At 43.2% G+C, this 13,406-nt stretch overlaps 1 protein-coding gene across 2 annotated transcripts in view; it reads right to left on the bottom strand.

The window, feature by feature from the left end:
• ugp2b (UDP-glucose pyrophosphorylase 2b) overlaps positions 1-12,258 on the bottom strand; it is a 35,011-nt gene extending 22,753 nt beyond the window's left edge. Inside the window, exons 1-3 of one of the 2 annotated variants that reach the window (XM_027143015.2) lie at positions 12,108-12,258; positions 5,389-5,519; positions 705-812 (exon numbers count right to left, since the gene is read on the bottom strand). In XM_027143015.2, the coding sequence (XP_026998816.2) occupies positions 705-812; positions 5,389-5,487 (207 nt within the window). In that variant the 5' untranslated portion in view covers positions 5,488-5,519; positions 12,108-12,258. Of the gene's footprint in view, positions 1-704; positions 813-5,388; positions 5,520-11,272; positions 11,664-12,107 lie in introns of those variants that run through there. The other variant, XM_027143014.2, reaches the window with a different exon arrangement.
• Positions 12,259-13,406: the final 1,148 nt, after the last annotated feature.

The following is a 13,406-nucleotide window of genomic DNA, read 5'->3' as shown; positions in this document are numbered from 1 at the left end:
CTTTTATCCCAATCCCTTTCCCAATCCTTCTCTCTCTCACACCAATCCTGCTCTCCCTCCTTCTCACCCCAATCCATTTTCCCAGTTACTCACTCTCTTTCCACTCTCCTCCCAATCTCTTTCCCAATCCCTTTCCCAATCCCTGTCTCCCATGCTCTCTCACCCAAAACCCTCTCCCCCTCAATCGCTTTCCCAAATCTCTCTCTCTCTGAGAAGTGTGTTGCTGCTCGGATGTAATAACAGCCTGCCTACACTCACAGTGTGTCACAGCTCTCAGTGGGCGTTTAATAACCTCGCTGAGCCCAGTGACATCGCTGTGGGTCAAAATAACATGCAGGCTCGGAAAATGAAGCGTGACGGAAGTCCGCACCCAACACGCTGCACTACTCATGCTCTCAGGAGACTTCAGAAGTCTTCATTAGTGGATTTTACTGGAAGCTTAAAGGAAAACTGCAAAACATGAGAATGCAGAAAGGTGGAGCTGTGGGCCGAGAGCACGACGGTGTGAGCTATAGGAGAAAATATCATGTCTCCGTTCTTAAAGACGTTGCCATGTAACTTATTTACGACGAAGCTAAAAAGCTGCTTGATGATACTTTGACTCGACGTCTAAATATCTTGTACGGGTCAAATCAGTGTAAGAAACATATCAGGATGTCTAGAATACTGCGGCAGAACGAGAGTCAAGTAAAAGGTTCTCTTACCGAATCCTCTGGAGGTCTGTTGATTTTGGCCCAGTCCACTGAAGGTCCTTTTACCTGCAGGAACCTGTGGAAGATCTTCTTAAAGCCCTCAAAGTCCTTCTTACAGATCTGTGGAACATGATAGAGAGAGAAAAGGGTTTCAGAGGTCATGATATGGGACTTTAAGGTGTGTTTTAAGGCTAAAGCATCATCTGTTCACACATGTATATAAAATTATTCCAGAGTTTTCTTTCTTTCTTTGAAGTTTTGCATTTGAATCAGATTTAATCAGAATTCAAGTTTTTCCCTGTGAATGTTATTTGTCTGGTACATGGACTAATCCCACATAATCCTTTCATCATTAAGATGCTTATGAAAGAGGCTTTGCTTCGTAATTATCCCTCGGCTGACACACGGTATCTGATCGGCGTCAAACGTCATTCAAATTAAAACCAGTAAACCTCTCGCTCCCCCCTCTCGGGGCCTCTGGCTCCACCCTCTCGGGGCCTCTCGCGCCACCCACTCGGGGCCTCTGGCTCCATCCTCTCGGGGCCTCTCGCGCCACCCACTCGGGGCCTCTCGCGCCACCCACTCGGGGCCTCTCGCGCCACCCACTCGCGCCACCCTCTCGGGGTCTCTCGCGCCACCCTCTCGGGGTCTCTCGCGCCACCCTCTCGGGGTCTCTCGCGCCACCCTCTCGGGGTCTCTCGCTCCACCCTCTCGGGGCCTCTCGCTCCACCCTCTCGGGGCCTCTCGCTCTCTCTTGCATCATTACCAATCGGAGCTCATGTATGTGGAAGAGGACAGATAGCTCTTTCCTCAGGAGTGTGCTACGTTGCCCTGTGATTTGACTGGCTGCTTAATTTCTTGCAGGAAGTATGCATTAGACTTCACACTGAACTGGAATCGGCCAAACGGAGAAAAAGTGGTTGTGGAGCCTAGTGGTTAAGGTGTTAGTCTACCAATAAGAAGGTTGTGAGTTCAAATCACAGGTCCACCAAGCTGCTACTGCTGGGCCCCTGAGCGAGGACCTTAACCCTTAATTGCTTAGGTGTAAATGTAAGTCGCTCTAGATAAGGGCGTCTGCCCAATGCCGTAAATGTAAATTGTTCGAGGAGAAATATTCCTTACAAATATAATACTGCCTGATTTCTGACCAGATATCCTGCTGTATTCCTATTCACGGCTCGTCTCGGTGCGGCGTCTTAATAAATCGTCTCCTCTGTGATACGACTTTTATATCTGGAAGGCAGTAAGTTAATGGCATGAGCTGGTTTCCAACAGGCTTCGAGGGACGTTATCGTGTAACTCTCTCGTACACAAAAAAAAACAATTATGATATTATTGTAGATTGGTACAGTATGTGATGCTTTAGATGTGCTTCCATCATTCAAAAAGAATTTTAGTCAGTTGAAGTGACTTTTATATATTAAGCTACATTTTTTTTTAATATACTGTATCAAGCTACCCTTTTAAAACTGGAATACTTCTAATTATTCAAACACACACACACACACACACACATGCCTCTTGTTCAAGACTCCTCTCTTGTCCTTTGGCCTGACAGTGTGGCGGTGTGGCGTGGCGTGGCGTGTCGGTGTGGCATGTCGTGTCGTGGTAGCGTGTCGTGTCTGTGTACTAAGTAAATATGAGAGATGAAGGTGTGGTGGTTGACTACAGTGAAAATCTGTGTGCTCTGTACATATTTGAAATTACGTCTCGACACGTGTGAAGCACTGCATCAGTTCCTTTTCTCCTCTATAGTGTTTGGGTTAGACTGATGTTGGGTTAGATGGGTGTGGACCAGAGACTGCAGTATTCATCCATCTAGAGCTAATTTGAAGAGGATTGTAAGGCGTGCACACACACACACACACACACACACCACTTTAACTTTGTACAATACTTACTCCTTTTCTTTTACACTGTATTTATTTTGTTACCACTATCCCAACTTCTTTACATGTATTTACAGTGTGCTTTAACTCTCTTTTTATTTAAATATATTGTCTTAGGTTCCTGACTTTTGTGTACTAGCTGCTTGACTCACTTTGTTCTAGAATAATGTGATATATGAATTTTGTCATATTCTACACCATTGTGTATCTTATAGTGTTGGTCTTTGCTTTGTTTGTTCTCTCAGCTGATTAATCAGGATTAGTTTCAGTCTCCCTTAAGGTAAGAATTGTGGTCAGGACTTTACTGGTTTATATTGAAGGTTGTCCGTTACGTATCCCACTAACACATAGTAACTAAGTGTCTAGTACTGTTTAAAATATCTACATCTTTATATTTGAATAGATCAATTCTCAGTCTTGGTTGACTGCAGATGTGTGCCTCAAACCCATCTCTATACTCGACTCTTACTGTCGCAGACGCTCTCGTCTACAGATCTGGGGTAACGTTTCCAGTAACCTCATCTACCCTTATGGTTGCCACCTGTCCCGTGAGATACAGAATCGTCCTGTATTTATAGGCAAAATGACGCGTCCCGTATTTTACGTAGGTCCACATTATACATGCTAATCACCCCAGCCGCATTGTGTGGAGACGCGTCCTATTCTGCCCCTGATTGGGTGAAATACTCGTTCCTACAGCTCCACCTTCTTCATCCTCTCTGACTGCAGAAGACTTTGCTTCTTTCTACCATGAGAAGAATGAGAAAATCTTCCGGACCTTCACTTCTGCCCCGACTGAATCTCACAGTCAGGATTACCTACTCCTTGGTGGGCACATTTCTCTGTAGCAGCAGAAGAGATTTTACAACTCATCCGGTCTTGCAATCCTACCACCTGCCCATTGGATCCACCCCCTTCCACTATGCTCCAGACCATCTCACAAGACCTTCTGCCCTTCATTACCACCATCATCAATGGACCCCTAACATCTGGTCACTACCTTCATGAGAGCAAAAGGTTCCATTCTGAAGAAACCTGCTCTGGATCCATCAGACATCAGTAACTACAGACCGGTATCACTTCTCTCTCGTTTCTTTTAAAAATTATTGAACACATTGTCTATAATCAACTGTCTGTCTATCTCTCACAGAACAACCTCCGAGATCCCAACCAGTCTGGCTTTAAAGTAGCATCTTTGACAGAAACAGCTCTTTTGGATGTCTCTGAGAAACTACATGCTGCTAGATCAGCCAAACTGTCATCCGTCCTTATCCTCTTTGACCTTTCAGCGACGTTTGATACGGTCATCCACAAGATTCTCTTGTCCACCCTCAGGAGTCTTGGGATTTTCAGATCACCGTGGGAATGGTTCGTTTCCTTCCTGGAAGGACGCTCATATCAGGTAACATGAAGGGGGGGTGAAATCAGCTCCATGCATTCTCTCCACTGGTGTCCCACAGGGCTCAGTACTTGGTCCTCTTCTTTTCTCCCTGTATATACTCACTCTCTTGAAGTTATTTCCTCACACAGGGTTTCTTACCACTGCTATGCTGATGATACACAACTTATCTTCTCTTTCCCACCCTCAGATACCACAGCTTCTGTTCAGATCTCAGCATGTCTGGCAGACATATTGTGGATGACGGCTATTTAGTTGAAGCTCAATCCCAGCAAAACTGAATTGCTGATTTATCCCCAGGTCATGATCTTGCTATATCCCCGATCTGATCTCCCCTTCAGTCACAGCTCGCAACCTTGGGTTAACCATTGACATTCATCTGTTCTTTTCCCTGTGACTCGCTCATGTTGGTTCCTTCTCTTCAACGTTTGAAGGATTCGGCCATTTTTGTCTCAGGCTCCAGTTTACTCTCTGTGTGGAATTTCCCGTGTTCTCTTTGTGTTCTTGTGGGTTTCAAAACCAGTTCTCTTTATTCCTTTGAACCTCCCCAAACCCTGCCAGTACCTAGACGCTCCTCAATATATATTTGTAGTGTTTGTGTGTGTGTGTGTGTGTGTGTGTGTGTGTGTGCATACACACGATTCTCTCTCATGGACTGGTGACCCATCAGGAGTGTAGTATTCCTACCTCACCTCTAGTTTTCCCAGGACAGCCTCCAGATCCACAGATCAGAATAAAATGCTTACTGAAGAGGAATGAATCTCGAATAAAGCCTGGAAACCTTCCTACCCTACACCGTTACCAAGGTTACCGATTCCTAACCTGGGGTTCACAGAGGTACACTTACTCTGACTTTTGTTCTTGGCCAACATTCACACGATTCTTTGCAAATATTGAGTGTAAAAAGTGTCTTTTTTTTATTATATATAATCCCTGAAGCCTACAGTCTTAAAACAGAGTGTAGGAAGCACCAGTTGGCCTGTGAAGCATCGGTAAAGGCTCCTTTTAATCGAACTACTGTAATCCAAGCCTCAAGGGCATAAAAACATGATGGCTCACACTGTTGGAATAAAAGTGGATAATTAAGGCTCCCATTTTTACTCTTCTTCCCCAGTGCTTCAGGAAAGAGGTGCGTGTTTCTGACGTTACTCATAGACCAAAAATGTGACATCATATCCTCCACTGCACAGGGGTTAGGAAAGGGATTAGTGTGTGGACAGAAACGGTCCCTAAATAAATAAATAAATAAATAAATAAACAAACAAACAAATAAATGAATGTCAAAAATTACAGCTTTAATCATAATACTAAAAAACAAAACATAATGATCCGGTGCACTCATATTCAGAAATGTCGAAGAGAATATTTAACTCTATACTGTAACTAAAATTGCAGCGGTTCCGCTCACCTCAGCGTCTGCTCCTTTAGCCGTGCTCAACAGCTTCTCCAGCTCGGCGTGCATGGAGCACTCCAGCTGCTGACGCATCACTTCCTGAAACTGAGCCATGAAGCTGTCCGGCGGCCCCGACGTACTCACACCTGCAATCACATCGAAGCGTGGTGTTAAACTCAACATCGCCAGTGCTGTAACGTAACGGAGTACAAATACTCCGTTACTGTACTTAAGTAGAAATGTCACGTATCTGTATTTTACTTCGCTATTTAAATTTATGACAACTTTCACTTTTACTCCACTACATTTCCTAGACAAAATGTACACTTTTACTCCGCTATATTTACACTAAGCGTCTTCGTTACTCGTTACTACAAAATAAAATCAGAAGAAATGTGTGTGACTGCAATTAGGGAGGTTTGGCGAATCACTGCTCCTAGATTACATTACGCACGTCCGCGCGCGCTACGGAGAAGCACAGGTACGCGCAGCGTGCACGCGCGGTCAGAGCTGGAGGCGTTTATTCGGCTGAAAGACGCAAATACGGCAATCAAAAGCAGTGAAATTTCACTATTCTTATTACCAGAGTTGTAGCACAAACAAAATATTAATGCAAACAATCCATTCAATACTAAATAAAAATAACATTTATTGATTTGGTCTTCGTCTTGTGAATATTAGTTTATTAATGACGTCATTCATTGGACACACTGTTTGTAGAGAATGCACACATACATGAACTGATTTGATTCAAGACTGACCATTACATCATGCATTAAATTTTGGCATCCACTTTTGCCATTTAATAACACCATAACTTTTTGACTTACTATGTAGTCATATAATATATAATATAAAACTCTTCTTGTTTTAAATTCTCACTGAGAGCTAAAACCCCCTAGAGATGAAACCCTAGAACCGCCCCTGCTCTTATACCTACAGAAAATCACTGAAATTTTACTTTTTACTTCAAATACTTAAGTACATTAAATATCAGAAAATTACTTTTGATACTTAAGTACAGTAAAAATCAGATACTTTAAGACTTTTACTTGAGTAATATTCTAAAAGGCAACTTTCACTTCTACCAAAGTCTTTTTCTAGTGCGATTCTTGTACTTTTACTCAAGTATTGCTTTCTACTACTTTATACAACACTGAACATCGCTCACGTCGACGCTCACTCGGACACGCGCGTTTTCTCTACTGTAGCGTTGTGACAGATGTGCAGTGTAAATGTCACACTGTGGGGCTGACAGTGTAATTGTGATACACGACCAGTTAAGAGTTAAAACACTTGAGGTTTTAGAAAGATAATTAATATTAGGGTGCAAAATGGATGCCCTGCGATGCTCCAAAGCAAAACCTAGATGCTCGCGACAATATTTTTTGGCACAGTAGACTAGAGTCAGAGTCTACAGTGACGTTCATCGTCTAGCACGTTCAAAACACAAAGTGCTGTTCACACTGAGCTTCACTCTGGATTCTGGCCATTCTAAACCCAGCTCCTACCCCAGGGAAGAGGGACGGGTCACGTCTGTAATGTAGACGCAGTGTTATGCAGCACGTATGTCCCAGGGGTTATGAATCAGAGTCAGCTCGGCTTTTACGCCGTTAACTCCACAGAAACCCGATCAGACGCCAAGCGGTGTGTGAAAACCAAGACATAAATAAAAACGGGTCGTTAGATCGTGTCAGGTGGCAGAACGCCGAACACCACGGAAGCTCGTGCCGTAGAGAGTGAACATCATGCTAAAGAACTTAGCAGAAGTTATAGAGATATGGAGGAAGGTATGTCTGGTGGACTACAGGACAACAAAAACATGTAAAAAAAAGAGTAAAAAACTTGATAAAGCTTTGGAAGAAGCACAGAGCTGAACATGTTTCCGCTCTGATGTGAAAGTGTGAGACGTTACCTAAAGTGTGTGTGTGTTTGTTTGTGTGTGTACAGAATGTGCGAGTGTGTCAGAACATTCCTGGTCCATGTACCTGGCATCACAATACTTTGACGAAAAAACTTGATTCAAAAGCTTGAATGACGTAAAGAGAAACTAGACAACAGGGCTGTGGTTGGTGACTGGACGGATTCCTGCTTGTCCTGAAAGTCGACTAAACTGAACCCATAAAACATCCTGAAGCGGCTCACTGTGATGATAAAGCGCCAATTAAAGTGCATTGAGGAAACCGAAACTTACATGTGAGATTATACAATATAAATAATACAATCACAATAAAACTCTTATCACTGACTGAAACGGTATCTCCAGATTTCCACAGACAGGTTTACTGATCCGAGCTTCTCCCTGCCTGCACGGTGATTATTATTATAATCTCCACAAAATTTTGTTTATTATAAGAAAAATAGGCAACGTCACCTTACAACAACACAGCTCTCGGTTTTAACTTCTCTGTTCTTTTTAAACAAACTGTGCAAACTTCTGTAATAAAAGCACTGTGTACTTACTACTGAACTAAAGACAGACTGAGAGGGGGGGGACACAGAGGGAGAGATAGAGAGGGGAGAGAGAGAGACACACACACACAGAGGGAGGGAGGGAGAGAGAGAGAGGGAGAGAGAGAGAGGGAGAGAGACAGGAAGAGAGACACACACAGAGAGAGGGAGAGAGAGAGAGAGAGAGAGAGAGAGAGGGAGAGAGAGACACACACAGAGGGAGGGAGAGAGAGAGAGAGAGAGAGAGGGAGAGAGAGAGAGAGAGAGAGAGAGAGAGAGACAGGGGGAGAGAGACACACACGGAGGGAGGGAGGGAGGGAGGGAGACACACAGAGGGAGAGAGAGAGACAGGAGAGAGAGAGAGAGAGAGACAGAGAGAGAGAGAGAGACACACACACAGAGGGAGAGAGAGAGACACACACACACAGAGGGAGAGAGAGAGAGACACACACACACAGAGGGAGAGAGAGAGAGACACACACACAGAGAGAGAGAGAGAGACACACACACAGAGGGAGAGAGAGAGACACACACACACAGAGGGAGAGAGAGAGACACACACACACAGAGGGAGAGAGAGAGACACACACACACAGAGGGAGAGAGAGAGACACACACACAGAGGGAGAGAGAGAGACACACACACACAGAGGGAGAGAGAGAGACACACACACACAGAGGGAGAGAGAGACACACACACACAGAGGGAGAGAGAGACACACACACACAGAGGGAGAGAGAGACACACACACACAGAGGGAGAGAGAGACACACACACACAGAGGGAGAGAGAGAGACACACACACAGAGGGAGAGAGAGACACACACACACAGAGGGAGAGAGAGACACACACACACAGAGGGAGAGAGAGAGGGGAGGTGAGAGAGAGAGAGAGAGAGAGGGTGAGAGAGAGAGAGAGGGAAATGCAACCAAGTAGGTTTAAATGTACAAATGCTGCAGCATGTAAATGTTTATTAAAACTAAATATATCTAATAAATAATAAACAGCGAACTAACTTTAGGACTAAACTAAACTTCATACAGCACAAAAAGACCTTTAGAGATTTAGACCTTTAGATTTCCTTCTTTGGAAACTGTTCAAAATTGTAATCAAGTTGAAGTCAACATCCAACAAGTCTTCTAGTCTTCACTGCTTCCAGTCAAAGCAGTGCCACGTAATATACACACCTCATTACACACACTCTCCAACTGGTACACACACAACCCTCTCACACTCACACACACACACACACCTCTGTGTGCCATGTTCAGGTCCCGGACCTGCACTAGCTGTACACTGTATACTTATTCACACTGTATTAATAACCAGGGCTGTAAAATACAGACCAGCTTCTATAAAGCAATTACACTGCTGTATTTTACTCTTCCGATTCGCCGCGTCACAGTTTAATGTCCTCCAAATAACACGTCTGAATATCATAAACTCATCTACGTCATCATCTGTCAACCTGAAGATATATTATTTTCACTGACAGCATGTCCTTAAGTGTGTTATTCCTCTTATATACCTCAGCAAAATTACCATCAAACAAATCATTTACAGTGAAGTATCATGAGCTACTTCATACCACACCTAGCTCTGGTGTCTTCGGCGGTCAGAAGCTTTTCAGGTGTCAGGCTACCAATCGGAAGTTTGTGAGTTCAAATCCCAGGTCCACCAAGCTGCCACTGTTGGGCCCCTGAGCGAGGCCCCCAACCCTCAATTGCTCAGTTGTATAAAAATGAGACAATGCAAGTCGCTCTGGATATAAGGGAGTTTGCTACATGCTGTAAATGTTCAGCTCCTTATTATTTTTGTGGCTTGGTTTAAAAATTCTCCCCGAGTGACTAAAAGATTAGAGTAATTATATACAGGGTCACGTGTTTACTTTACTGTATATAAAGTGAACTTGATTATCTTTTCTTCTACAATACTGTTGCATCCTGTCATATAGCTCTGTAAAGGGTCTGATCTCTGCCGAGGATTTAACCCTTAAATTACTGTTTTAATCTTGTCTAGTCTCAGATTGTTCAGGTTTATACTGGACCCAAAGCGCGCTCACTCTTACACACACACACACACTCTAAACAAACACACTCACTGACACACTAACACACTCACTGACACACTAACACACTCACTGACACACTAACACACTCACTGACACACTAACACACTCACTGACACACTGACACACACACACACTGACACACACACACACTGACACACACACACACTGACACACACACACACTGACACACACACACACACTGACACACACACACACACTGACACACACACACACTGACACACACACACACTGACACACACACACACTGACACACACACACACTGACACACTGACACACTCACTAACTAACACACTGACACACTCACTAACTAACACACTGACACACTCACTAACTAACACACTGACACACACACACACACACTCACTCACTAACTAACACACACACACACACACACACTCACTCACTAACTAACACACACACACTCACTCACTAACTAACACACACACACACACTCACTCACTAACTAACACACACACACACACACACACACTAACACACACACACACACACACTCACTAACTAACACACACACACACACACACACACACACTCACTAACTAACACACACACACACACACACACACACACACACACACACACACACTCACTAACTAACACACACACACACTCACTAACACACACACACACTCACTAACACACACACACACACACACACACACACTCACTAACACACACACACACACACACACACACACACACACTAACACACACACACACTAACTAACACACACACTCACTAACTAACACACACACTCACTAACTAACACACACACACACACACACACACACACACTCAATAACTAACACACACACACACTCACTCACTAACTAACACACACACACACACACTTACTCACTAACACACACACACACACTCACTAACACACACACACCCACCATAAATACACTAGTACAGCAAACACAGAAGAAAAGATTTGAGGCAAACTATTATACTTTTGTTAAACAGCGGGCGGACACCTTTAATTTACTCATGAAAGACTTTAAAAACAAAACGTTAGCCGTTTCTTCAGGATTATAAACAGCTCTATATTTTAATAGTAACTATATATTTTCTCTGTTATGACCGAAAGAAAGAGAAAATCACGGTTTCACATTCACCCCTACGACGGAACGTACCATCTCAGTGCGAGTCATACTTTACTGACTCGAGGGCATGAATCAATTATTATTATTATTATTATTATTATTATTATTATTATTATTATTAACAACAACAACCACAATAATAATAACAATAATCAGAAGGAGGAGAACATGATAAATTAGTAACGAATCTGTACAATTTTCTGTTAAAGTTTAAAACGAACTCACCTTCTACGTAAAGAGACATTTTATCTTGATAGTTTATGACTTTATGAGACATCCTGGTGTCGGTTCTTGTCTGTAACGAATCTATGTTAACGAATCGATTCCTGCCGCCTTGGAGTCAGATAGTGTGAGTCATTCTCAGTGACAGCTTCTCCAGATCAGAACTTTTAAACCTTTAAAACACATCGTCTCCTCCTCCCACTACGAAGAAGAAGACGACGACGAGGGAGGACACTTACATCGACCGTTACACGGATTTATTAACTGCTCGATACGTGAACGCGACGCTTTCTAACAAACCGCCAGCTGATGACGAGCTTCACTCCTTCGGTTCTCAGCTCCAGATGCTTTTCCTTACAGCCTTCACGTTCATACACCGGCTCCGTCCCAAATACCACCATCCTCCCTACCCTCGTGCACTAAACGTTTAAATTCGAAGCGCTGCCGTAAGCGCACTATACATAAAAAAAGCCGTTTGGACTTGAACCCTACGTAGCTACGTCCCAGCCAATCGTTTCCCGTCTCTCGGTTGTCCCTCATTAGCATAAACCACGCCATATTCTTTCATAAATGACACGTATCTCTAACGGACATCACGATTTCGGCCTCGATAACACGTCAAAGAGACTGGCTTTGTTACGTCCATCACGTCTAATCCCATCTCTTTTCTCCCTCCCTTCACACAGACGTGTTAAATAAACACGTTCTGTAATTATAACACGCAAATCATCCCTAAAGCATCATCAGTGTATACGTGTGAAATATAACCATGACTTAAACCCCGAGGTTACATCATCATCTCTGCATCGTAAAGCAATAAAACGTGTCGTTTCCTTACTGTTGAATCGAAGCGTCGATGCTGCTGATGTTAACACAGATCCTGAATGTCACAGCAGTGCTAAAGCTCCTCCAGATGATGCTGACACGTGGGGCGCGTGACCCCGGAAGTGGTAGTGGACGAGCACAAAACGACTCCCTGATCCCTTGCCTTGTGCACTACATAGCCCACTTGTGCAGCTAAGTTCCCTAAGAATGCGAAATCATAAAATATAAGGCATTTCTGGGAAACACAGAGTGATTTATGACAGCACGACAGGGTGATGCTTCATGATCAGAATCAGCTTTATTGCCAGGCATTTGTTTTAGTGACAGAAGCTCCACAGTGTAACAGAATGACATATACAATATAGACGAAATTATATGTACAGATGTGCAAGAATGAAATGTGCAATTGAGGTATACATAGTATGTAAATATTAGTTCCATGGTGTTAATTGTTCATCAGACGGATTGCTTGAGGGAAGAAACTGTTCCTATGTCTGGTCGTGATGACGTTAACAAATTAACAACAGAAAAAACATACGGACATTGTCTCAGAGCAGCTTTACAGAACATAAACCTAGAACAAAAGGTTATTATAAAGAATAATATAAAGATTAATATAATACACAAATCAAGATTAATATTAGATATATTTAAATGTGTTTGTATTTATCCCCAATGAGCAAGTCTGAGGTGACTCAGGCGACTGTGGGGAGGAAAATCTCCTTTAGATGGTAAAGGAAGAAACCTTGAGAGGAACCAGACTCAAAGGGGAACCTCATCCTCATCTGGGTGACACCGGAGGGTGTGATTATAAATATACAGTCTGATAAATGTTGTGTTGATGCAAAAGACCACATGGAGTTCACATCTCCTCTTTAGTATCGCAGAGTCTAACTGGAGCTGGTAAATCTCTAGATGCCTCAGGATCCTCACAAGACACAAGAACCAGAAACCGGGCAGGGAAAATCACCACTGACCCTTCGCACCGTGGACATAACCTCTTTAAGCTCCACCCATCTGGAAGGTGCTACAGAACTCTGCTTACTAAAACTGCCAGACACAGGAACAGTTTCTTTCCCTAGACAATCACCCTGATCAACAACTCACCATAAATTATATTCACTGCTTCATATCTATAAGTGCTGCATTATCAGGACCGTCAGTCATCACATCGTCTGTATATTACACACTACCGCTGCTGTATATTGTACAAAAAGCATAATATTGCACAATATTGTTATTTGCACTCCCACACTTTATGTACATTTCTGAACATTCATATTCCATATTCATATTTTATATATTTTATTCA

The sequence above is a fragment of the Tachysurus fulvidraco genome, chromosome 12, assembly GCF_022655615.1.
Source record: "Tachysurus fulvidraco isolate hzauxx_2018 chromosome 12, HZAU_PFXX_2.0, whole genome shotgun sequence".
Taxonomy (NCBI): Eukaryota; Metazoa; Chordata; class Actinopteri; order Siluriformes; family Bagridae; genus Tachysurus; species Tachysurus fulvidraco.
This window is presented reverse-complemented; position numbering and strand designations above follow the sequence as displayed.